Here is a 26,591-nt window from a genome sequence, read left to right as displayed (position 1 = left end):
TTGCGGCTTTGATGACTAAGAATGGATGCCAGGTCCTGGGCACCTAGCAGGCCAAGGCACCTATCATTAGTCTTATAAAATTTGGTACTCTTTCCTCCAACTGGACCTCTCCAGTTTCCGCAGCTCCTAGACACACCACCGAGACACTGACCATCGTATGTTCCTCAAACTCATGCAAAACACAATTCAATTGACCCAGGTGATCTCTTGTCATTTTTTCTGAAACTAGGACAGTTGCGGGGAAAAAAGAAGTGGCGAGAGACTGCTCTAGCCGAGATTTAAGAGACAAAACTAAAGGGCAGACAGTGCTGATGATTCAAACAGACCAACTGTAAAAAGATGTTTTGGGGAAATCTGGACTGGGTACTAGATGAATTACTGTTTAATTTGGTGGCTGTGAAAAGGCACTGAGGGGCTGTAGGAAAACGCGTTCTCAAGTGTGCAGGGGTGAAATGACATGTCTTGACTGTGTCATTAAAGGGGAGGCTATGAGGGACTTCCCTGGTGGTCCAGTGGTTAAGACTCTGCTTCCAATGCAGGGATACGGGGGACATGGGTTCAACCCCTGGTTGGGAACTAAGACCCCACATGTCGTGTGGCATGGCCAAAAAAAAGTGGGGGGGGGGCGGTATATGAAAATGTAGCAAAATTTTGGTAATTGTTTTAGATGAATAATGAGTAAAGGGCATTGAACATCCAATTCATTTCTGTGGACGCTTGAGAAGTTTCATAATTAAATAACAAAAAAGTTGATTCAGACACCAGATGTGATACCAGTGTTCTTGGGTCCACTCACCCACCCTCAACTGCCCATCACCCCCGCCTCCTGCAGACTCCTTAGCTGCTAGAGCCCACCCAGTACTCAAAATGCAGCTCACCCTCCTTGCAACCCTGGCTCCCCTCCTACTAGACTGGGTTTTCTACAAGGGAGATGCAATAGTACAACTCGGGGGGCGCACAAACCCCAGCTCTGCATTTGCAGACACGTGCCCCTTCCTTTCTTCAGCTGAAGAGCACCGACTTTGCAGATCACTTACGCTGGGATAATCCGGCAGACTGCTGGACACGGGGTCTGGCTGTTACTAAATGTCCAGTAAATGTTACCTGTTACTCTCATTATTAATCTCAACCTGATCACAGCACTTTTCTGCTTGAAACCATCAGCGGTTCCCCGCAAACTTCTAGGACAAGGTCAAACTCCTGACTTGCTGCAAGAGGACCCCCACCATGGGGCCCCACCTCTCCCAGCCTCAGCACCACCTCCTTCTGCATCACTGCTCCCCCTCCTGCCTCCGTCCCTCTGTACCTGCTATGCCTCCACCTGGAAAGCTCACCTCCTCCTCTGGGCTCCTGGGTCAGCCTCTGTGAAGAGCTGCTCAGGCTCCCAGGCTGGGCCAGCGCCTGCTCCCTGGGCTCCCACGGGCTGCACGTCTTAACCCTGGCACTGGGCGCTGTGGACCGTCATCGACTGACGCGCCCGTCTCCCTTACCAGCCTATCAGCCCCCTAAATCAGCCTGGGGTAAATTCTCCCAGGGACCTACTCTCTAGTCAACATAGGGCGAGTTTACCTGACACCCCATTGGGCAACTTGGTTTCCAGATTGTATTTCAGAAGAGGATACATTTTGCTTTCTGCCTCAGGGCCTTTGCATTCACTATGCAGGAATCCCCTGGGATCTTCTTAAAATGCAGACTCTGACTCAGAGGGTCTGGGGCTCAGCCGGACGTCACACATTTCCGACAAACATCCAGGCAGCTCCAATGCTGCAGGTCCCGGGACACAGGGACTCAGTCCCATCCTCGGCCGGGCTTCAGCCAACTCACCCTCAGGTCTCAGCTCAAACTCACGCCAAAAGGGGCTTTCCTGACACCTCACTTCAAATGAGGCCACAGTACTCCCTCCTAGAGCTCAGGCACCCTCCTCAGGCCTCTCCTGTGCCCTGTGAGGTCACCACCAGCACGGAAGCCCCAGGCGGTGCTGCAAGATGGGCCTCTCAGGTGAAGAAAAGCCTTCACGCCCCACACCCACACTGACTCCTGTGAGCTTCTGGCACCAAGCCTCTGAGGGGGGCCTGCTGGTCCTCCTGAGGGAAGAGGGCCTCCAGGAGGATGCAGAAGACTTCCTATCCCTGGGGGTTCGGAGGACTTACCAGACACCCCCGCCCAGCTGCAATGCCCAGCCCGCCTTGGCCAGGTTCAACGTAAAAGCAGATCACTGGGAGAGGCCCACCCCAGCCGCCCCTTCCCGTGGGGCTGCTTCCTGCCCCCACCCCAACCCCTGCAGCAAGCACACCAGCCACTGCTCAAACAGCCGTCTCCTGCTCACCATTTCTGTCTCAGCAACATTAGGAGCAGGGGAGTGGAGACGGGACATCTTGGTGAATGGATTCCTGGAATGAAGCTCACATCACACCAATCACCCAGAACCCTGAGGGCCCGTCCAGCTTCCCGTCCTGTCCCCTCCTCCCAGCCCCCAGAAGTGCCCCGGGCTTTGTCCTCCATCCCTGCCCCCTCCTGACAGAATGCACCACTGCCCACCACACACAACCAAGAGCAGAGCCCACCGATGCCCCTCACCCGGGTCAGGATGCCACCCCACCCCCAGGTGTTCAGGGGTGGGGTGAGACCACCTGCACCCTGCAGGGCGGGCAGAGAGCCTCCCCGTCTCCAGGGCGCCGAGGCTCCAGGATGGGACCATGTTCTCTAAGACAGTGACGGACGTTCATGTTCAATCATCTCTTTATTCCATCACGACAACCTACCCTACCCTCTGATCACCCGGAAGTCTCCCCCTGTGCCCCAGCTCAGCTCTCCTCAACCATGGCAGCTCTGAAGAGGCGCGCGGCCTCTTGGAGGCTCAGCCTGGGAACCTGACTCCAAGGGTCTGGAGGCACCTGGGAAACACTCTGGCCCATGGTCCTCAGTTTGGGAGAAGGCACGGCGACACCCAGGCCGCAGTGACGCTGCTTCTCCCTGGACCAGGCGGCGGCTCAAAGTCGGGCTAAAACGACGTCCCCGGCAGGGCGCTCGGCGACCGTTCTCACTTTGTGCCAAAACAGGAAGAAGCAAAACCCAATCACTAACAGTCCCATCTTCGGCTCACCAATCCTCAGATGACGTAAAGGCAAACGAAAGACAAAAGTCAACATGATTTGGCAAAGGCTTCTTAAATTTTAAATTAAAAAAAGAGAAAAAAAAATTCACACAGAAGAGATTCAATGTGTCTGCTTTGAAGAAATATATTAAAGAAGATGAAAGGTTAAAAAAAAATCAAACCCCAAATAACGATAAAAATAGATGTACTCTCTGTAAAATTCTGTACTAATCTACTGAGTCACTCATATCTATTCAGTATTCAGAGCATGAGGTGAAATACCAGAGTATAAAAATTAAAAACACAAGACAAACCAAAAAGCTCAAGATACTGCCTTTGAGCAAGCCCGCCAGGCTCGCGGCTGGCTCGGGTTCCGCGGCTGACTGCTGGAAGCTTCGCTGTGTCTGGTCCCTCCCGCGCTCGCCCTCTGCACACCCTCAAGGGCTTCAAAGTTCTTCCCTGGTCCTGCTCAGTTTTGTGGCATGTTCTTCTATAAACTTGCTCAAATGCTCCAAATCTCTGTTTCCATCCTCAAACTTAACTGGGTTCTTTTTGTCCCCACTGGGGGCGAAGTAGATGGTCGGGAAGCCCTCGACTTTGTAGCGGTCATTGGTGATGTCGTTGGCCGTGGCGTCCATCTTGGCAATGACCAGATTCTTGTGGCCCTTGTACTTCTTGCCCAAGGCAGTGTACACGGGCTCCAGCTGTTTGCAGTGTCCACACCAGGGCGCGTAGAACTCAATGAGGACATCCTTCTTGGGATCCATCACGATGGAGTCGAAGGTCTTCCCTACCACGACCTTGACCGGCCCCTTGTTGTTCTTGGGCACCGGCTGGGATTTGACAATCGGCTTCAGTTTTCCTGCCGAGGAAAGCAAGCAGAGGAGGAGTGTGAGAGCTGAAAGGCCCGGACCCTGGTGGCTCTGACCAGGCGTGAGGCTGGCTTGACGTGCAGGAGGACAGGGCAAGTCAGATGCGCCAGGGCCAGGCAGGGCCTTGTCTGCAGCAGCCCACTCCCTAGTTCTCTGGTTTCCTCATACCCTCCACTTTCCCAGTCCCTGCAAAGGCCAGAGACAGTGCAGGTGGTTCCCCCCAAGGCCTAGTGGACACTGGGTCCTGCTCAGTGAGGCCATCACAAGAGATGTTGCCGGTGCAGAGGGGTTACTAGGAGGGCGGGCACCACAGGCTGGAAGCCACCGTGGGGAGCAGACTGAGCAGAGACGGAGGAGGAGGTCTGCCCGCCAGCTGCCAGCGCTGGGGGCCTGGGGCCGTGTGCTCAACTAGATCAGGAAGACACTCTGTGTGATGCCAAAGCAAGTTTCCCACCTACACGAAACGTATGTCTAAGTCCCAAAGCCTGGTGTATTTTAAATATCTTTAAAATAAGGGCTTCTTAAGATTTCCAAGACATCTGCCTTTTTATCCATTCCAGATAAATACATAAAATAAAATAAGATAAAATAAAAGTGAGAGAGAAAGCAAAAGAACGGGGATTTTCCACCCCCCTCCTCCCACCCCTGGGGTCCAGGAGGAAGCCCCGGTCAGGCCTCCGGGGAACAAGCCGAGGGGGCCGCACAGAAGGGGGATGGGGGAGGGATGGAGGGGGAGGGGGAGGGGGATGGGATGGAGGGGGATGGGGATGGGATGGAGGGGGATGGGGGGGGCCCACCTTTCTTGAAGGCGGTGACGAAGGCGCGGAGGGCGTCGGCGTCGAAGTCGTCGGGCTCCAAGGCGAACTTGCGGCCGCCCTCGTCCAGGATGGCCGCGTTCACCTCCTCCCCGCTGTCGCTCAGCCCCAGGTCCTTCACCTCGGTGGCGAAGTCGTCCTCGTCGGCCACGGCAAAGGTGTACTCGGGGAAGTCCTTGGCCACCTCCAGGACCTTGCTCCGCCAGAACTGAGTGGCTGCAGGGGGGCCAGGGCCGTGAGCGGGGCCAGCCTCGGGCCGCAGCCGGGAGCCCCTGGGGGTCGGGGGTCGGGCCGGCCCGCTCCTGCCCGCTCCTCCCCGCCTCGACGCTCAGCTCCCCTCCCGCTCAAGCAGCAAGCGGAGGGGGCGGCGACCCAGCCCTGCAGCCGCGACCACCCCCGCCCGGCGCCGAGCCGCCTCACCCGCGCGGTAGTCGAAGCTGAAGTCCACGCCGTAGTAGACGACCACCAGGGGGCGCCGCGCGTAGCGCCTGGCCTCGTTGGAGGCCGTGCGGTGGCCGACCAGCGGCAGCGCGTGCCGCAGCACGTGCTCCCGGACGGCCGCGTCCTCCGTGGACGCCTGCAAAAGGGGGGCCGGTGAGGCGCGGCTGCCCGTCGCTGTCGACGGGAAAAGGCGTGTGCTCCGAGGTGCGGGCCCCGCTCAAGCGCACGCGGGGATGCGGGGCCCCTCCTCCAGGGAACCACAGAGCCCTGCCCTCAGCGACGGGGCGCGCTGTCCTGGTCGGCCAGGACCGGCGGGGGCAGGGTCCGGCCCCCGGATGACCGCCGGCTGAACTGGGCGGGAGGCCCCGCCGTCCCCGGGCCTGAGCCCCACGGCAGCCGGTCGGGGACACTATGCAGACGAGGAACACTGCGCCGTGACGGCAAATGGCCGCCTGGGCCCTGAGCTCTGCCTGGAGAAAGCCGGCCCCTGAGTGCCAGCTACGGCAGATCCCGGGGTGGGAGGGGGGTGGTTTGGGAAGCGTGTGGGGCAGACAGCGGTGCCCAGGGCGGCACGGCCACCTCATTCTACAGATGAGGAAGCCGAGGCCCAGTGAGGTGAGGCTGCCTGCCCAGCAGGAAGTGGTGGATGACCACCACGCTCTCCCCCTAGAGCCCATGTCCCCTCTGGATGGAGTCAGGGAGGTGGCCCCAGGTGGCACTGAAACATGGGCAGGACCGGCCAGGTGGGAGGAGGCAGCAGGGACAGGGCACAGCGGGCAGCGGGGGCCATGGCACGTCTCCCGTCAGGATAGCCCCTGGACCGACCATCACTTAGGAGGCGAACTCAAGAGTGAAGCCGCGGGACCCAGGACAAGTGCTCCATAGCCCAGCACCTGGCGCTGCGGGCCCGGATCTGAGCTCAAGGCCAGAGCCCTCCTCACATCTGTAAGAATGTGACTGGCCTTCTCACAGCAGTGCTGCTGTGCTGATTTTACACCTGGCTTCACCTTACCTGTCCTGTCCTTTTCTTCCTTGTGTCTTAATTTCTAAATCCTTTTTTTTTTGCAATTCCATTTTAACTGTTGCGTGAATTTTTACAAAACAGCCTTAAACAATTTTTGGAACAAAGGTGGTATATAAATGATACCAATCCGTTTAAAATGTTTTTAACGTATGATGAGGCAAAAGAAAAGAGCACAGCAGCAGTGGTGTGTGTAACAGACTCTGGGTCTCAACCTTTAGGTGTCAAGGACCCCTTCAGGAATCTACTGAAAGCTACAGACAAACCCTCTCCTGGGAAGCACACACACCACACCACACAGAACTGTGCCTGGTTCCTGTGGTCGCCAGATCCTAAGCTCATTAAGAGGCCCCCTGTGAACCCAGGGTCAGTATCTCTGGAGGGGAGGGGGAGAGATGAGACCACCCTCCTATGTCCTGGCTGGGGACGGACCACACGTCTGCATTTTCCCCTTAGTCTGCTCCTAACTGTCTGTGGGACCCTCAGTGTGTTAGAAAGATGCAGAGAAGTGAGCTATCAAATAAAATATTTGGATTCGAGATGTCAGGTTTCCCCCAAACCTGAAGATCTGTTCAATGGAGCACAGGGCCGTGGGGAGCACTCAGAACACCAAGCTGGACCCAGGCTCACCCTGGGCTGGGCACCCCCTCTGCCCCTCTTGAGGTGAGTGTGTCATCCCTTTAGGAAGACAGGGAGTGGGGGGACGTAGAGAAAAGAAAGGCCAAGTCCACGTGCCACGCCCCACAGCTTCACCCAGCGAACAGAGAGGCTCGTCACTGCTTCACAGGCCTCGCGCCTGAGCTGGCTGCCAGCAAGTGTGGCTTAGCTCAGACCCAGCAGCCAGCAGGTCCTGGCCAGGAGCCACGGCAGCCACGCACGCCAGGTTCATGGTGGGTGGCCGCCTCAGGCGGGCTGGTGCTGGCCCAGGTATGAAGAGGGGGCAACCCTTCTGTCAAAAGCAGCTGGAGCTTTGCCAGGGCCTTGGCCCCACGCCCCACCAGGTATGTGAGACCAACCCTGCCCCCACCACCACCGCTGTCCTTCCTGTGAACCCTGACCGAGAGACCTTCACGCCCATCAGACGATCAGAGGCCCCGGGGCTGGCATCCCTCGCCCACCTGGATGTCCATCACGTGGCTCTTGGGCTCGTATTTGGAATGGAATTTCTCAGGCTGCATGACGACCAACTTCCCTGGGGAGACTTTCAAGAACTTTGCGATTTCAGTGCTGAAAGTGTGGTGGAATTTGTAATCTTCTCTCAGGCTGTTAGCTGAGAAATTAACAGGATGACAAATACACAATTTAGTAAATCACTTAAATGATCTAGATTCAACTCTCTATCCACATCAGCCAAAGCAAATGCCCAGAAAATAGTGTAATTAATCATCAACACTGTGCAGACAATACCCAGAGCTTAAACACTTAAAAGGAGTTTGGATTTAACTCGATACAATGTAATACCTTAAAATCTATGTATCTTGGAATTTATTTGAAAAATAAATAAACTGAACCGTCACAGAAAAACTTAGGCACTACAGCCGACTATGGTCTCTGATGCTGAGAAGCACATTAACCCCAGACAGAGAACCCGAACCCTCCTGTGTTACGAGAACCCCCTAACCGCACAGGGAGTTTTCACGAAAAATCCAGCACCCTTCACAGGGGGTTGACTTCTCCTCCTTGAGTTGCTGGGTGGACTCTTTGTGGCCTGCAGTTCTTCTGCTATATACACTTCTATTTAAATCTGGGGAAACTCCCAGATGCAACCCCACTGTCTGAGGATACTCTAGAACGGGCTGGCAAGCTTTTCTGCAAAGGACCAGACAGGAACTCCCTTGGCTTTGTGGACTCCACGGCCATGACCACTCAGCTCTGTGCTGATCAACATGCAAACCAGTGACTGTGCTGTGTTCCAACAGAACTTACGAAACCAGGTGAGGACCGGATTTGGCCCTTGGGCCAGCTTGTTAACCCCTGCCCTATGCCCCACAGGGGAACCACCTCATTCCCTCTGCTCTGTCCTCGCCGAAGCATCCAGACCCACCCTGGGCGGAGTTTGTGGTCCCAGCACTGGGTGAGGTATCGCCTCACCCCTGGGGGGCAGCCTCCAACAGGCGGCCGAGGGCATGGCACGTGTCTCGAGGGAGGCAGGGGGCAGCCTGGACAAGCTCACACCTTTTGGAATCTAAGACAGACTTAGACTGAAATCATAATTTTCGACCTGCCAGCTGTGTGACCCCGAGCCCCAGTGCCTCCTCTGGAGAAACAGGACAGGGCACCTCTCAGACCATCTTAAGAATGAATCAAGATGGCCCGCCCAGAAGGCGTGCACAGCTCAGGCTCCCACCTGTTCTAAGCTGCCAGGCGCCCCAGGTATTTGTTATCAGGTGGCCGTGGGTGGGGAGACAGGATCACCTCAAGAACCTCCTGTCCGCCCCCCACGCTCACAGATCCCTTCCTCCCGCCAGCCTCCCCCCTGCTCCTGCCCTAGCCTTGCCGGCATCCACATTGCATCCCCGGGACTGTCTCTGGCTTCTTCCCCGCAGTCCACACGCCAGGCCCAGTGACGGTCACCCCTGCCTGAGCCTCACCCGACCGGCCACGTGGAGTCACACGTCAGACCGGAAGCGAGGTGGCTGGATGGGCAGCACCTGGGCCCACCCAGACGTTCGGCACCAGAGCCTGCATTCTGACAAGATCCCCGGGGATCCGCTTGCACACAAATGTGTGGGTTTGGGGGAACTCCGAGGCTGCCTGGGGCCCTGGGTGGGCTGGGGGACCCCTCTGCAAGTTCCACCACAACTGGATGACAGAGGTACTGAATCAGTGAAGACTGAGGAAGCACGGACAGGCTTTAGCTCTACTGTAAGTTTTGCAGCGTTAACCCGCATTTGACACATGCACAACGGTGACTGCGCAGCACGGAGGTCAGCACTAAGTGGCAAGCAGTGCCGCTGACAGATCACAATCGCTACCCTGAAGTAGAAAACCAAGCCGTTTTGGTGTGCGTGCGGGAGCCGGGTTGGGGTGAGGGGTGGAGGGCACTCAGGAGGAGCCGACGAGGACCAAGAGCATCCTGGCTGCCCCTGAAAAGCCATCTCTTGTTCATAACCCAGGGGCCATCAGGGCAGTGAGGACGCCTGCCCCGCGGGACACCGCGGACAGCCGTTGGTGATAACTCCGCCTCCCAGACCAGCAACACCAGCGTTCCCTGGGGGCTCAGCATCAGCAGGCACTTTGCTGAGCACTTCCTCCACTTTACCTCAACTAACATAACCACCTTCCGAGAAGGGCAGGTCACCGTACTGGACGTGAGACCACCAGGCCGATCACGTCGCTGGCTGTGGTCACACAGTGCCAACCACTGGCAGAGCCAGGACTCGAACCCAGGTCTGATGCAGAAACCCTCACTTTCCGGTCAAGACCCTCCCCCAGCAGCGGGGCTGGCTCTGGGAAGGGGCCCCTGGAAGGGGTGGGAGGTAGATGGTAACCTTGGATGACCTTGACCATGCGCTTCCCCTCCCCTCAGAGGCCAGGAGAGGGACTGCGCACCCCTCTCGTCTACTTAGTAAGAGATCCTATCATCCACGTGCAACTAAGGCAACAGAGAACCAACCCCCAAACCCAGAAAGGAAAGCCCGTTCCCGCACATGTAATCTCACTTCTTCCATCAAGCCATTCCCTAAACTGACGCCCGGGAGTTTTATACAAAAGCAGCAGACTCCCCAGCAACCTGGGTGCGCGCACTCTGCCCAGCCTGAGGGCCACTCCTTACCAGCGTCCTGGTACTGCTGGTAGGCTGGGTCGCTCTCTGACTTAAAGACCCCAATGATGATGACATCGTCTCCATCCTTCAGGAACTCCTGGACCTGTTTCAGAGCCAGGATCTGCTTGGAGGGCGGCTTGGACTGCTCGATCATGTAGTCCACGATCCCTGGGAGCAAAGCGCACACCTGAGTGGCGGCTCAGGGCTGCAGGGCGCTGCACCCGCAGCTCTGCCAGCGCCCACACGTGCCAGCAGCTTCCCTCCCCACCAAGACCGGAGAAGGAGGCGGCGGCAGTACCATATTTTTCCCGTGGGCCGTTGTAATTGAAAGGCTTTCCCTTGCGGAAGATTTTCAGGGTGGGGTAGCCAGAGACATTGAACCTCTTGGCCAGGTCTGTCTCCGCAGTGGCGTCCACCTTCGCCAGCGGGATTGGGGGAGAGTGCTTGCTCAGCTCCTTGGCGGCCCTCTCGTACTCGGGGGCCAGTTTCTTGCAGTGTCCACACCTGTGAGAGGAAACGGTTCTGTCAGGGGCCTGTTCCGAACGCTGCCTCCCAACTAAGTGAAGCACAGACACCCAGCCTGCATTCCCGGCGACAGGAGAGATCCAGCCAACCTGGAGATGCCCCCAGGTGAGGGCGGGGCCTGGGCCCTTCCCCAGGGGCCAGCAGGACGTTGCCTCCTCCTTCATGGGGGGGGGGGATGGGGATGTGCACACACACAGACACCAGACACGGGCAGGCAGGGGCATAACCATGACTTGGGGTAAGATGTGGGAAAGGCCAAGACACTTTTCTTGGCTGGAGAGTTGGGGCAAGCAAGGATACAGGTCAGGGATGACTTCACCCAGGATAAGGCTAGCGGGCACACGAGGGATGGGCAGGAAGTGGATGCAAGCCTGTGAAGGGGGGGTGAGGGAGGGGACAGAAGGCCGGAAACTATAGCGAACCCCGGGGCCCTGGCACGAGAAGGGAGCACGTCTCGAGTGTGAAGCGAGGGTCAGGGTCCACTTCCGAGCTTCACCCCAGAACAAACAGCTGAGAGCAGAGATGACGACAGAGAAAACCAAGGTTCAAACACCTCAGGAGGGAGAAGCAAGGCCCAGGGTACAGCAGCCAGGGCCTGGCGCACGGCGTGTCCTCCAGCTCCGAGGGGCCCCAGAACCGCTGGGCAACCCCCTCATGTGGCCCATGTGGCTTACGCGTCCCTGCGGGGTCCACGCTCCAGGCCCACATTTTAGCCTCATCCCATCCCCCAGGAAAGACTCTGTAAGACCACCCCTCTCCGGAACACGCAGCCGCCCCACTCTGCCTGCTGTGCACGGCGGGGACTCTGCAGCCGCCTGCTCTCTGGCTAGCCCTGCTTCACGTGCAGGGTCTGTCTCTGCCACCCCTGCCCTGTGCCTGTACCGAATACAGGATGGGCCTGACCAGTACCCGGTAACAGGAGATGGACACCATCTTACCATGGGGCATAAAACTCCACCAGAATGATGTCCGCGTCATTCACCGCCTCATCGAAGTTATCTTTAGTCAGCACGAGCGTGACTTCTGGTGGAGGCGTCCAGTCGGGCTGGGAGATCTCTTTGACCTTGGCCACAATTTCTGGAAGAAACCACACAAGCCTGAGCATGTGTAGGCCCCAGCTCCAGAGGCAGGAGGGGAGGGGTGCAGAAAGTAGGGCCACAAAACAGGACACATCTGACTTCCCGAAATCCAATCACATCTACAGCCAGGGCCACTCTGTGCAGTTAAGTGCTGAAGGTCTACTGTTTCCAACAACCACTCGTCACATGTCAACGTGGGGAGGCCCCCTTATTAACACGCAATGGGAGGGCTGGCACCTGCAGAGCCCACGTTAGCAAACGCTGCTCTCAAGATTCCAAACTGGGCCACGTCCCTGTCAAGTGTTGAGCACAGACCTCCAAATATACAAGTATGAGTCAAAAATTATCCGCACTCCAGTTATATTAAAAGCTGTACATTCTACAGCCAGAGTGTGGATAATTTTTTTAAATTAACTTATTTATTGGCTGCATTGGGTCCTTGTTGCTGCACGTGGGCTTTCTCTAGGTGCAGAGAGTGGGGGCTACTCTTAGTTGCAGTGTGCGGGCTTCTCAGTGCAGTGGCTTCTCTTGTTATGAAGCATAGGCTCTAGGCACTCAGGCTTCAGTAGTTGTGGCACATGGGCTCAATAGTTGTGGGACACAGGCTTAGCTGCTCTGCGGCATGTGGGATCTTCCTGGAGCAGGGATTGAACCCACGTACCCTGCATTTGCAGGCAGATTCTTAACCACTGTGCCAACTAGGAAGTCCCGAGTGTGGATAATTTTTGACTCACCCTTGTACAAGCCTATTTACTTTAAACAACAAGTATACCATTTTCAGCCTGTTTGTAGATTAAGTTCCCTGTGTACTGTGATGGCTAAGACATACTTGCTAAGTAAAAACATGAAGGTGCAGGAAATTCCCCGGTGGTCCAGTGGTTAGGACACTGCATTTTCAATGCCATAGCCCGGGTTCAATCCCTGGTGAGGGGAACTAAGATCCTGCAAGCTGCACGGTGCGGCCAAAAAACGAAAAACGAAACCAAAAAACCATCAAAAAACCCCATGAAGGTGCAGATGGTATGTAAGATATGCTAACAATTGTGCAGATATTACACACACACACATATTTGCTTTCATGTGTACAAAGCATCTTCAGACACAGGAGAAACCTCTTACACTAGCCTTCCTGGAGGGGAGCTGGATAACCAGGGTCAGGGTCAAAAGACTACGCATCATCCGCCTCTCTGAATTCTGAACCACATAAACACGTCATCCAGTCAACACAGACAAACATGTCGCGAAGATAAACATTACTGGGGGCGATCGTGTTTTCTCAGTGCTTCCCGCGTGGGGTTCCGGTGCTCAGAGGATCACAGGACAGACTCTTGCACCAACTCGAAGGGGGCCTTGAGATCGAGTCCACATGACCTCACACTCCGTGATGAGGAGCCCAAGGCCCAGCAAGGGAGGCCCTTGTGGGGGACACAGGCTACGTGATGGCAATAAAGACCCCAAACCTATTCAGCACTATTTCCACTATGCCACACGGGGAATGGAAAACGCAGTATAAAGCAATCTTTTTTTAAGATTAAGTGATACGCTAAAGGCTACCACAATGTTATCTGTTCGTTCCTTTAAAGAAACTTATTTAGTGCCTGATGTGAACCAGGCAGGTGTCCACTGGGCCTGATTTTAAAAACGCCGTCTGGCTCCGCACACCACTGGTTCCAACATGGGGCTCTGCACCTGCAGCCTGGCAAGCCCTGGGCGCATGCGAGGAATGCAGGGTATTGAGCCACACCTGAAACCTCCTGCATCAGAAGCTCTGGGCTGGGCTCAGCAACCTGTCTTAATGAGCCCCCTTGCGTGGGATGCAAGCTAGACGTTCAGAAGCACTGCGCCAGGACACTACCGAGCTCCAGATCTTGAGTTTCGCGGTCGTCAATGGAAGAAGATACCCCCTCCCGTCCAAGGACAAGTTTATGCTGATCGGAGTCCCCATGAACGTTCCAGCGCGGATCACTCCCAGTCGCCACAGTGTGGCTTCCTCTCTATTATCCCAATTCCCCGCTCCCCCCCGCCATTTTCCCTTCCGGGGAAGGGAGCCCTGGCCCCAACGTCCTCCAGCAGCTCAGGGCCGCTCACCTTCCTGGGTCCTAGAGCCCTCATAGTCGACAGCCTGCCCCTTCTTAAGGATCTTGATGGTGGGGTATCCGCTCACGTCAAACCTGCTGGCCAGCGCCGACTCCGAGGTCGCGTCGATCTTGGCGACGGGAATGGGAGGGTCGCTCTCCTTCAGGGTAGCGGCGATTTTTTCATATTCTGGAGCAAATTGCTTGCAATGCCCGCACCTAAGAATTAGATTTCAGGAAGGAGAAGCAGGTTAACTGTCCCCGTGGAGATTTAAATCCAGCAATGTGCACAAACACTGGGGCACTGGGACCCAAAATGTCTGCAGTTAACAAGAAACACAAAACAGGCGAGGCTGAGGCGGCTGGAAGTCAAACAGATCCAGGTCCGAATCCCAGCTCTGCTGAGGGCAGGTTCTTTCAACAGCTCTACACCCCAGTACGAGGAGAAAACTCTTCCTGAAAGATGCCCTCTTTTCCACTCCTCTCAGCACGTACAGCAGGGTTTTCCAGAGGTTACGTGACCAACCATGATGTCAGCATTCTGATGTTAACATGTAAGGGGGTTACTGTTATTTAAAGATGGTTTTTTTCTATTTCTCAGGTTTAATTCCCAATATGGTAACCACTGATAAACATGCCCCACATAACAAGCTATTTGAGGTCCTCGATTTTTGTGTTAAGGGGTCCTGAGACCAAAATATTTGAGCACGGCTGATCTGTAAACCAGAATGATGGAACCTCATAGGCCTGTGTCCAAAGGACTGTTTAGATATTTCCTACGAGGCATCTCGTACTATGCTAGACAAACAGTGTAAGTCTATTTTGACTACTCTGTCTCCAAAGTGAGCCAAGGAGGGCAACAGAAAGGGGAGAGAGAAGACGGGAATATGAGATGGAAAAAACAGCAGAAGAGAGGTGGGGGGAAGGGGCCCACGCATCGTGATGTGCTCTGCACCATGAGGGTGAAAGACGGGACAAGAAGGGCTGCTCCCTCAGGGCCCGTTCGCCCGTCCTCCAGCAGCCCGACTCGGGGCGGGGGGGGGCCGAATCTGCAACAAGGGCTGTGTCTGTGTCTGTCACCCACGTGGGTCTCTGTGTCATCCCAGCTCGTTGGCCGCCCCCAGCTGTAACTAGCAGAGGACATGTCCATATTTTTAACCCCCAGATCTGAAACGAGCGGGGCCCGCTGTCCGCGAGGGCGGGCTCAGTGGAGCGCGATGCGAAGCGGCAGAACGCTGAGCTGCTGGCACTCCTCACCCGGACACGCCCACCCTGCAGGGCCTGGATGCCTCTGGGGGGCCGAGCCTGGGACACAGAGCAACCCCTGGTCCACCGGGCCTGGGGGAGAGTGTGGGTCCTCACCACGGGGCGTAGAACTCCAGCAGCACCATGTCTTTGTCAGCCACAAAGGTGTCAAAATTCGCGTCTTTCAGGACCAAGACACCGTTTTCTTCCTTAACTTCCAAGTCATCGTCATCCTCATCCTCATCTTCCTCCTCCTCGTCTTCCTCCTCAACGGCATCCTCCTTATTAGAAGAATCTGTGCGGAAAATACCCAGACTGGTTAGGAAACTGCGGACCCTCCTCTTTAAAAACCTTCCTAGCACCCAAAACCCTCAAAATGGTCAAGAGTCCTGAGTGGTCCCTGGGGGTGACCAGCACAAGAAGCGGTGGTGTCCTCGGGCCTCCCCGACCCCAGAAATTTGCATACTGGGTGGCCACTTAAGATTTCACTTAAAGGGAGGTCATGGTTACAAGACGGTTGAAAACTAAGTACAGCTCTAGAATTTAAAGTCTAAACGCTGCAGCAGGACTTGGAGGGTGGGACCGGCCCCCTCTCCAGATAAAGTCCCCGGCTTTGCTCTGCGCGCCTTCGGCCGAGGCACAGAGAACCCTCCTCCCTGCAGCCCGCATAGAGATCTGGTCCACTCCTCGGCGCCGCCCCTCAGCAAGGCTCCTCACCCACACCCACGCTGTGCGTTTCGGGCTCCTCACGTTGTGGGTCCCCAATGTCTGTGCTCAAGGGCCAGGCTAACTTTCACAGCCATGTTCCTCTTCCTCACCCTCTCTGTCTCCACAGGTAGGAAGGACTGCATCCAATCCCTGCCCCCGAATGAATGACTGGCTGCCTGGTCCCCAAATCAGTACAAACAGGAAACAAGTACTGGCTCTCAACTTTTCCACCCTGGAGGTTACCTGGGCCGACTTTATAAGTAAAATACGATTCCCCACCTTTTCCTTTCACGTTTCAACCTTGTGCTGAAGGATTATGACACCTGTGGGGCTATTTGTTATACGTAGGAGGTAAAATGCCACCCCTTTCAGAAACGGATTAGGAGTCCGCATTCCCCACAATGAAAAGCTGAGGACCAGTACTTGTTTCCTGCTCGTACCTTTGTAGGATGCCCTGCCTGGAAGCAAAGTTCTCTTTCCAGAACGCAAGAATATGAGCCCATCTTATTATCAAGGTTCAACTGAATTTGTTGCTGAACTACAGGTACCAGAAATCCTGGACAGCAGTGCTCGTTACCCAGCTTCCCCAGCTGCTACCACATCAGCCAACAGAAGTGCAGCCCACACGATTCCATCAGCTCCAAAGGCAGAATGTTTCAAGGGGCCAATTATTTATTTTTGGAGATGCCTCCCAGGAGAGAAACCACTGATAGCAGGGCTGAGGTCAGGGCTGGACAACCTGCCCTCAGGACCCGGGAACCCCTGGGACTTGCCCAATCTTAACCGCCCCCGAACGGATCCAGTGCTGGCTCTGCAGCTGCTCAGACAAGCCAGGAACTGGTCCGGGCAGGGCGGCAGCTTTGCTCACCGTCGTTAAAATCTGCCAGCCTGCACACTCATCATCAAGAGCAGACCAAGACCCACTCTGCGCCCCCCCACATCCCACTTTCCTCCACACTTGTCCCTTCAAACACCCACTGCTTGTTCCTTTCACATCCCCCTCTCCAGTCTAAGGCATAAGTTCCTCCCATGTGGGGGTGGGAGAAACAGCCCTAAAATCAAAAAACAAACAAACAACAACAAAAACCCCCACACCAACCTGAGGAGTACAGACCCAGCAGACTCCCATGTTTCTTGGGGCAGGTTGCCTCCCCTGCCGTCTTCCTCCTGCCGTCCCTGAGCTCCCCAGCCACCTCGCCACCTCCCTCCTCCACAGCAGGGACCCTGCGGGGTGGACAGGCCTACAGAAGCCCCAGGCCCACAGCACGGTCAGCAGGAGGCTCAGGGAGAGCGATGAGAACCAGGCTCCCTGCACGTGGAGGGGGCAGGACCCTGAGGAAGACAACCTAGGCTCAATCCCATCTCCACCTCTCAGGCTGGTGACCTCACCTCGTTTCTTTACACTCACACCACAATGAATCCCCTTCCACTGGTGACCAGCAGCCAACACCACACACCCAGGTCCTCGGGAATCCGAGGGCCTAATGCTTGAGAACCTCCAGATTTACAGCTGCCGGTACTTCTAGGAACACTGCCTACAACAACCTTGTAGGGCAAGTACTGGCTGACCCGTGCTGGCCTGTGGAACCCTGGTCACAGTGGCTTTCCAAAAGGCTAGTCTGACCATCCCTCACTTAAAAGTTCCACCCAAAATGACCCGCGTGGGGGCTGCAAACTGGGGGTGCTTGATGTGAGGATGTTGTGCAGGTTCTCTGCTCCAGTCGGGGGCCTAGGAGGCACCACATGCCTTGCCCCAGTTAGGCGGGCCTCGGGCAGTGCATCTCCACTCTCACCGCCTGGCTGCTCAGCTCAGTCCGAGAATCAAGTTTACTTGCAGGCAGATGGAAAGATTGGAGGAAGGTTGGAAAGAAAGCTCAAGGGAACTTAATCCTCTCTTCAAGCTAGGAAACAGCTTGGGGAGGAAGAGGAACTCAGCGACCTGATCAATGCACAGGGATAAGGTGAATTTTACGAAACAGAAAGGCAAAGATGCTTTCCTACCTACACTCAGCCCGAAGTGGTCTGTGAGAATTACTAGTGATGGGGCTCTCACGATTAACTGGGGGTCCATGAGTTATCCCGGGACAGAGCTCCAAACAGGGAATTCACTTCTTGATACTTTTTTAAAAATTGACTTTGATTTTATACTTTTAAGGAAAAACAAAATGACAGAACATTCCCTAGATAATTAAGGATCCTCAATCACATTAAGGCATGGCCCCCACTTTCCACTCCTCCCAAAGTCATAGACAATCCCCAGGGTTGACTCCTCTGCAGGTGGAGAAGGTGCTGGTTCTATATTCCCATGGACTAAAACCCCACACATCCCGACAAGGAAAATCTCTCACAGTTTAATGAGGAGACCACTCTTCACTGGGCTTCACTTTTAAAGTTGGACATTCTAGGACAGAAATATATCCAGAGCCTTCCAGCACCTTCTGGAAGGGTGCCATCCTCCTCAGCGTGCAGTCAATGAAGCCTCTTGCATCATCTTCATGCAGTGCTTAGCCCACCTGGTAAGGCCACTCCTGAAATGTGGGCCCCTCCTCTAACCAGGTCACTGCAACCCCAGTCCACTCCCACCAGTGTATCTGACCACACCGGAGCCTGCCCAGCCAGGACGGTGGCCGCTCCTTCCAGCACATCCTCACCTGCCTCCTCTGCCGCCGCTCCTCTAACCCCCACCAGGGAAGTGCCCGTAAAAGCTGGGTAAAGCTTACCTTTAGGTCAATACTGAACAGAAAAAGAGAAATTTGTTATCAGATACAACATCATTCAGCTGATATGTTTTATGTGTCAGGCACTGTACTGAGGACATAAACATGCTATCTCATCCCCTGAGGGAAACATATTACATGCACTTTACAGGTGAAGGATCAGAGAGCTTTAGTCACCAGCCCAAGGATCACAAGGCTACTGAGTGGAAGGTCCTGCCCACTGAGCTGCTATGCCATGCTGTCACATTAGATTTTCTTTCCTGGATGCCCTAAGTTTTACGTGGACTCGTGTAATGATTACTTCCCGGAAATGAAAAGAGAGGGGCAACTGGACAGTTTCTCAGCACTGCACCCAAGTGAATTTCCACTTACTTTAAAATCTAAACCAATCCCAAGTAAAAGCAAGCAAGGGACTTCCCTGCTGGTCCAGCGGTTAAGACTCCTCACTCCCAATGCAGGGGGCCCGGGTTCGACCCCTGGTCAGGAAACTAGGTCCCGCATGCTGCAGCTAAGAGCCCACATGCCGGCGCAGCCAAGTAAATACATACATAATAAAATAAACTAAAAGCAGGCAACAACCAGCAGCAAAGTATCTTCCTTTACTCTTCTGGCTGGAAAGACGTGAGGAGTACAAGTGGCTTCTAATCAGAGACATGGGTAGCCCGACAACCGGAAGCTTCCACAGTAGAGCTTAAGCTCTATTTAGTAACCATATTCTTGGGGGGCACTGACGGGCCCCGGCACCATTGAGCTGTTTGAGTCTAAAATGCACGAGAGGCGGGGACTTCCCTGGGTGGTCTAGTGGTTAGGATTCCATGCTTCCACTACAGAGGGCACAGGTTTGATCCCTGGTCAGAGAACTAAGACCCTGCATGCCCCAAAGCTCAGCAAAAAAAAAAAAAAGTAAATGCACGCCTGGCAAAAAAGGGGGGAAAGCCCCTAAAGACTAGGACCATCTGGGGTAGAGGGAAGTGTGGTCCTAAAATAAATCCACAGGATGAGTTATCTGTGATAGAAGCTGAACCTGAAGGGCCAAGGATGGGAAAGAGTCCAGGTGACAACTGGAAGCCCCACCCCACAGATTCCTGAGCTCACCCCAGAGGGTCTCGAGTGCCTTAGAGACCCGTGACCCAAATGACAGACCCACTCACCCTAACAGCCCTTGGTGTCCACCCATGTTTACCACCCTTCCAGGCCTCTTAAGAATCGTCATAAAAAAGAATCATTGGATCAGAACCGCCAAAGCTGGTTTGCTCTTTGGCTATGTTCCAAAAAAGACCTTCCATTCCCACTGGTCCTCAAACTTTAATGTACCTCTCAAGTTTACTCTGCCCATGAATCAATGAAATGTGTTTAACATGTAGATTCGAGGGCCCACCCCTGCATTCCGCTTGGGTGTATTTTGGGACTCTGTATTTAAATAAGCACCAGGTGATTTGGATAAAGGTTCTAAGACACGCCTGTAGGTAACACTGCTCTCTATCCTGCTGGCAGGTGTTCTTTTCACCAATCGCTGGTTTTTAACTTCTTTTTCTATGTGGGTAGACTCTTGAATCAGTGACTTGCATAAAAGTTACTCAATCTAAGTATAAAGTTCACACTTCCCTTACACAGTAATAGTAGAAAAGGAGGTTTATATTGGAACAAACTCAATAGGAAAACACTCTAGTCATCTGGAGAAAGGCCAGAGAGGAAGAAGGTTAAGACCAGTAATGCGATGCCCTGTTCTCTAGGAATTAGCATTCTTTTCTTGACTAAAACTTTCTGGTTTTCCAAGTTCTCTTACACCATTTGCTGTTAGCTAGCTGATGTCAAAGAAAAATGCAGGAGCGATGACCAGTAGCTGCGAACGTTCCTCCCGAAGCGGGTGCTGTAAGGGCAGGGGCCACACTCATCCTTAACTCCCAGAACGCAGCGAAGTGACTGGCACATGCAGTAGGTGCTGAATAAATGCTCGCACAAGCAATGCTACCTCCGGTTTCCAAAAGATGCAAACCAAGCCACCCCTTTCTCCCTCAAACCAGAACCCCTGAATTACTTGTATCCAAACCGACAAACCACATTTTTGAAACGTACAATGCTTGCTGCCCGCGGCTGTCCCGAGGGCTCCCACCTGGGGCTTCACGCCCTCGCCCCTGCCTTAAGATCTGTTTTGAAACCAGGGGCCCCTCTCCCTTCACGCTCCCTGGGCGTGTTAGCCTCAAATGCTTCACCCGTTCCCAAGCAGCCCTTCCCAGAAGCAGGCAGTCAGCCTGGACCCGAAGAAAATCTGAACAGAGTCAGGGCGAAGGAGCCAGCGTGCAGGGGCGGCACTGTACACCCGCGCTGCCCCCAAGCCTCGGTGGCAGCCCCGGTCCCCTCGCCGCCCTCCTCTCCAGGATCTCCCAAGCGATCCTGGCCCGCGCTACAGCCCCCAACCCCCAGCGAGGGGGCGGGCGGCGCGGCGCCCCCATCCCCGCTGCCCGCGCGCGGCGTCCCCATCCCCGGGGCCCGCAGGCCCGGCCCGCCGCCGCTCACCTTCGTCCGGGCCCTCGGCGCTGGCCGCCGCCAGCAGCTGCGCCAGGGCCAGGAGCAGGACGAGCAGACAGGCTTTCCGGGGCCTCATCGCGGCGGTGCGGAGCGCGGCCTCCCAACGCCTGCGGCCGCGGGGCGGTCCCGAACCTCGGGCTCCGGTCTCGCGAAGGGAAACGAGAGGGAAGAAAAAAAACCCCCCCGGAAGACCTAGCCGGCAACTGACGAGGGGCGGAGGAAGCGGCCGGCCGGCCAATCCGAACCCGACCCGGGGCGCGGGCCGCGAGCGCTGGGGTGCGCGTCCGAGCCCCGCGGCACCGCCCTCCGCGCAGACCCTCCTCCCGGGCCTCCTGCGCGCGCCCCGCGGCTCCCGCGTTTAAAGCTCTGAGCGCTAACGTGAGGTGCCCCCTTCTGATTGGCTGAACCGCAGCCTCCAATCAGCGGCTGCCACTCGGTTTGCCAAGAGCGCACAGGCTGAGAGAGGGAGCGGGGGAGAACAAAGGCGGCGGGCTGGGGCCGGAGGGGCGGGATCGCGCTACGCCTCGGGGAGCGATTGGCCGGCGGTGCGGTGGGCGGGGCCTGGGAAGCGCGAGGCGGGCGGGGCCGCGTGCTGCTGAACCCGACAGGAAGAACACGTGTCCTTAGCGGAGCGTTGCAAGGAGAGGATGTCTGTACAACACCTGGGGACCCCGGGGGCCTCAAGAGCGCAGCAGCGGAGGGGCCCGAACTAGTCTGTTGGTGGGAAAGAGAGAGAACGGGGCTCCTGGGTCGGCTTCATGTTCGTGGTCTTTTTGGTTTCTGCTTGAGCGAATGAACGTTTGCATTTCTTTCCTGGATTAAAACACAAATTGGCCTTGGGGGCGGGGGTAGCATGCAGCTAAAGGGAATCCAGAACTAGGATTGGGGGAAGCGTCTCTCTAGGATTTCATCTATGAACTGGCCATCTGGTGCGTGTCTAAACTTTGCTTCATCTTATCAATTTCTCTCCTGATTTTCTGCAAAAGTGAAATATCAGATGGGCAATCTAGCGGTTTACAGAAGTCTAAATATAGGCTTGAGGTTTCCCCTCTTGACAATTTAGAAGGAAAAAAACTAGGTTAAGATAGATAATGATTTTTGTATGTCAAGCCATGAAGTGTCTTAGGATTTGAGATTTCTTTAATACCTGGGGATTTGTATGCCTGAAGAGTTACAGAAGACAAATAGGTCAAAATAACAAAACTCAAGAGTCCAGAAGTATTTTTATGTGTATACAAATTGTTAGGAAGAAAGAAAGCTAACTACTCACAGGCTTTAGCAATTAGAAAGTTTTAATTTAATTTATTAAATTAAATAAATTTCTGTTGAACTATTGAATCTGATGGTACCCCAGCCGCTCAATTTTGTAGGACAGGAAGACATTCAATTCTCTTTAACCACAGGGTGAGTATGCACTGATTTATCAGAATGTTATGAATGTAGGATATCAAACATTTCAGTATCATTTTAAGAAACTCTTCAAAAAGATAGTGTGCCCAGCCAAAATTTTCATCTTTCTTGGTAGTTGCCTCTGAATCCTTATTAAACTGAGGCTTGAGAACCCCATGTGCCCAGATGAGGGACAAATGCAACCAATTTCACTAAGACCCTTTGTTGATCAAAGGTATGATAGGAAACCTCTCAAAATGCAATATATATATATACACACACACATATGAAATTAGTATCATATTACTTGTGAAATTAAAGTAATATTTTCTTTTTAAAAAACATTTAGCGTATAGGACTTCCTAGGTGGTGCAGTTGTTAAGAATCCGCCTGCCAATGCAGGGGACAGGGGTTTGAGCCCTGCTCTGGGAAGATTCCACATGCTGTGGAGCAACTAAGCCTGTGCGCCACAACTATTGAGCCTGTGCTCTAGAGCCCCTGAGCCACAACTATTGAGCCCAAGTGCCACAACTATTGAAGCCCACGCACCTAGGGCCCGGGCTCCACAAGAGAAGCCACTACAATGAGGAGCCTGCACACCACAATGAAGAGTAGCCCTCACTCACAGCAACTAGAGAAAGCCCGTGTGCAGCAACCAAGACCCAAAGCAGCCAATTAATTAATTAATTAAAAACAATTTAAAAAAAACATTTAGTGTATAACAGAAGTTCATTCAACAGCAAAACATTATGAAGTTGAAAAGCTCCTTGTTTTTTTGTTAGTCCCAAATCTCACCCGATTTGGCTGTGGGTACAAGAGGCTGGGAGACCACTGTGTTCAGGGTCAGAATGGAGACAGATATTTCCGTGATTATCATCATAACTAGCTGTGAACTTAGTAAGGCTGCCTTTGTCCCCAGGGCTGCCATTTAGCACTGTGAGGTTATGTTTACAGATCAGTTTGAACATGTGCCTCCCTCTTCTCCCAAACAGCGCTCTCTACAGAAGTGACCTGTGGGGAAATAATCTTCCTCATCTAGATAGTCTCCAAATGGATCTGTGACAATATCATTACCAATCTTGGCACTTGTGTCAGTTTTCACAAGCTAAGAATATATGGTCAGAAAACTGTAAACCGAAACCAGGCAGCTGCATATCTGCATGCCCTGAATGCATGAGGCTTATGATCAATCTTTTTGGGGAATTAAATCCTGTGGGATGAAACCATTTCTTCTATTTGCAGGAGAACTCAGGAATGGTCCTGACTACCTTCCCATGGTTCTGATGTAGTTCCCTTTCAGTAGAAAGGGGAAAGAAAAGCTGAAGTTCTTGGAAATAAAGGGATTCGTTTTCAGAAATCTCTGACTCTTCAGGCAAACACTACTATAGCCAGAGATACAATCTGCATGTACTTTTCTACCCTACATTTTTACCTTAATATCACATCATATTCATTTACCCCACGCTCTTACATTGTCTTCTGAAGGAACTGATCTCTCCCTTGAAGGGTCCACCTTGACTCAAGAAGATGAGAAACTGAAATGAGGTCCCATGCACACACTCAGACCTCCTTTAGCTCCTCAGGCAGCTGCCTGAGAATGCCTACCATATTCATTAACTCCATCCTGTGGACACCTGAGACGTGGTACTCAGACTCTGTCATTACCTTTTAGGATGTAATGATATTCAGCTGCTCCAACTTTTATTGCATCTTCCAATAACTTTGAGTATTTACTGCCTTTGATGTGGTTCAAAACAGTGAAATGTTCACACATACAGGTGTGGCCAACCATTGAGAGTAAGATTAAGCCAACATTTTTGCAGGAGATTGTTTGTGACAAGACATTCTTTCCAAGTCTGCAAATATAGGTAACTTGCACAGCCATTTTTTTGTTTGTTTGTTTTTGCTTTTGTTTTTGGTTAAGCCAGTGGTCTTGGCCACTATTTCTCATTGTTCTACAGTGAAGGAATTCTTATTTTTAAATTAATTAATTAATTTGTTTATTGGCTGTATTAGGTCTTCATTGCTGCATGCAGGCTTTCTCTAGTGGTGAGCGGGGGCTACTCTTCCTTGAGGTGCACGGGCTTCTCATTGCAGTGGCTTCTCTTGTTGCGGAACATAGGCTCTAGGCACATGGGCTTCAGTAGTTGCAGCACTCGGGCTCAATAGTTATGGCTCTCGAGCGCAAGCTGAGTAATTGTGGCGCATGGGCTTAGTTGCTCCGAGGCATGTAGGGATCTTCCTATACCAGGGCTCGAACCTGTGTGCCCTATACTGACAGGCGGATTCTTAACCACTGTGCCACCAGGGAAGTCCCTTCAGTGAAGGAATTCTTAGGAAGATGTTTTAAGACTCAAACTGAGGTTATTTTAGTATTCAAGTTTTACTGTCACCAAATGCTAGAAGGTTCCAGACATTTGGTAGCTGTTACTAAAAAAGACCAATGCCCTTGTGGAAATTAAATAGTAAAACTGAAAGAGAATACTTTATATTGGAAATAAAAAATATTTACTGTGTTTGTTGTGAAAGGTTAGGAGTAGAGGCTCTGTAGTCAGATTTCATGGCCTTGAGTTTAGACCCTACCAACTTTATTTACTCATTCAATATTTATTGAGTACCTACTATGTGACAAGTGGCTTTCAGTGTGCAGTCTGACTATATTTTGATATACTTTATGCTATTTTAAAGTGAATCTTTAAATTTCACTTGAAATTAGAAATTTCAAATTCCTATTGTTCATTGAAAGCATGTAGAATACAGTTGGTTTTTATGTATTGACCTTGTCTCCTGCAACCTTACTAAACTCACAAAAGTTTTTGTAGCTTTGTTTAGATTCCATTGGATCTTGTACATAAATCATGTCATCTACAAATAAAGACAGTTTACTTCTTTTTTTCTTACAGATGCCTTTCATTTCTTTTAGTTTCCTTATTTCACTGGCCGGAATCTCCAGTACAATGCTGAAGAGAAGTGGTAAGGAAGGATATCCTTGCTCTGTTCCAGATCTCAGGGAAAGAATTCAGTCTTTCCCATTATTTGATGTTAGCTATAGGTTTTTAGCAGATGCACTTTTTGAGGTTGAGGAGGTTCCCTTCTAATTCATAGTTTTCTGAGAGATTTTTTTTTTAAATCATGAATCAGGACTTCCCTGGTGGCACAGTGATTAATCCGCCTGCCAATGCATGGGACACGGGTTCCATCCCTGGTCCAGGAAGATCCCACATGCAGTGGAGCAACTAAGCCCGTGTGCCACAACTACTGAGCCTGTGTGCCACAACTACTGAAGCCCATCCACCTAGAGCCCATGCTCTGCAACAAGAGAAGGCACTGCAATGAGAAGCCCCGCACACTGCATCAAAGAGTAGCTCCTGCTCCCAGCAACTAGAGAAAGCCTGCATGCAGCAACAAAGACCCAGCACAGCCAAAAATAAAATAAATTAATAAAAATGTTTAAAAAAAAAACAAAAATCAAAATCATGAATGGACCATATTGTTTTTCTTTTTTTTTAGTTTTATATAGATTAATATATTGATTGGTTTTCAAATGTTAAACCAACCTTGCATTTCTGAGACAAACTGCCCTTGGTCATGATTTTATTATCGTTCTTATATATTGTTGGATTTGATTTGCTAAAATTTTATTGTTTATAAATCTATGTATAAAATATCAGTCTTTAATTTTCTTCTCTTGTTATATTTTTATCTGACTTTGATAAATCAGTAATGCTGGCCTCATAGACTGAGTTGGGAAGTATTCTCTCTTAATTTTCTTTTTTTTTTTTTAATTTTATTTATTATTTTTTGGGGAGTACACCAAGTTCAATCATCTGTTTTTATACACATATCGACGTATTCCCTCCCTCCATAGACTCCCCCCCCCCACCCTCCCTCGAGTCCCCCACATCCTCCCCATCCCAGTCCTCTAAGGCATCTTCCATTCTCGAGTTGAACTCCCTTTGTTATACAACAACTTCCCACTGGCTATCTATTTTACAGTTGGTAGTATATATATGTCTTTGCTACTCTCTCACTTCGTCTCATCTTCCCCTTCACCCCCCGCCCCCTCCCAAACCTCGAGTTCTCCAGTCCATTCTCTTCTCTCTTAATTTTCTAGAAGAGTTTGTGTAGAAATAATTTTTTCCTTTCTTAAATGTTTGGTAAAATTCTCCAGTGAAATTTTCTTTGTGGGAAAGACCTTAACTATAAATTCAATTTTTTTTAACAGATATTAGGGCTATTCAGTTTATCTACTTCTTCTCAAGAGAGCTTTGGTAATTAGTGGGAATTTGTCCATTTCACATAAGTTGTCAAATTT

At 52.6% G+C, this 26,591-nt stretch overlaps 1 protein-coding gene across 1 annotated transcript; it reads right to left on the bottom strand.

Moving 5' to 3' along the window:
- Positions 1-2,721: 2,721 nt before the first annotated feature.
- On the bottom strand, positions 2,722-21,263 carry PDIA4 (protein disulfide isomerase family A member 4). Its single transcript, XM_057733416.1, has 10 exons — positions 20,876-21,263; positions 15,051-15,228; positions 13,702-13,907; positions 11,473-11,611; positions 10,308-10,513; positions 10,019-10,177; positions 7,362-7,513; positions 5,202-5,358; positions 4,764-4,997; positions 2,722-3,956 (listed from the first exon to the last, which is right to left on the bottom strand). The coding sequence occupies exons 1-10, from the start codon at positions 20,961-20,963 to the stop codon at positions 3,541-3,543; spliced, it is 1,935 nt and encodes a 644-aa protein (XP_057589399.1). The 5' UTR covers positions 20,964-21,263; the 3' UTR covers positions 2,722-3,540.
- Positions 21,264-26,591: the final 5,328 nt, after the last annotated feature.

This window comes from Hippopotamus amphibius, chromosome 4, assembly GCF_030028045.1.
Source record: "Hippopotamus amphibius kiboko isolate mHipAmp2 chromosome 4, mHipAmp2.hap2, whole genome shotgun sequence".
Taxonomy (NCBI): domain Eukaryota; kingdom Metazoa; phylum Chordata; class Mammalia; order Artiodactyla; family Hippopotamidae; genus Hippopotamus; species Hippopotamus amphibius.
This window is presented reverse-complemented; position numbering and strand designations above follow the sequence as displayed.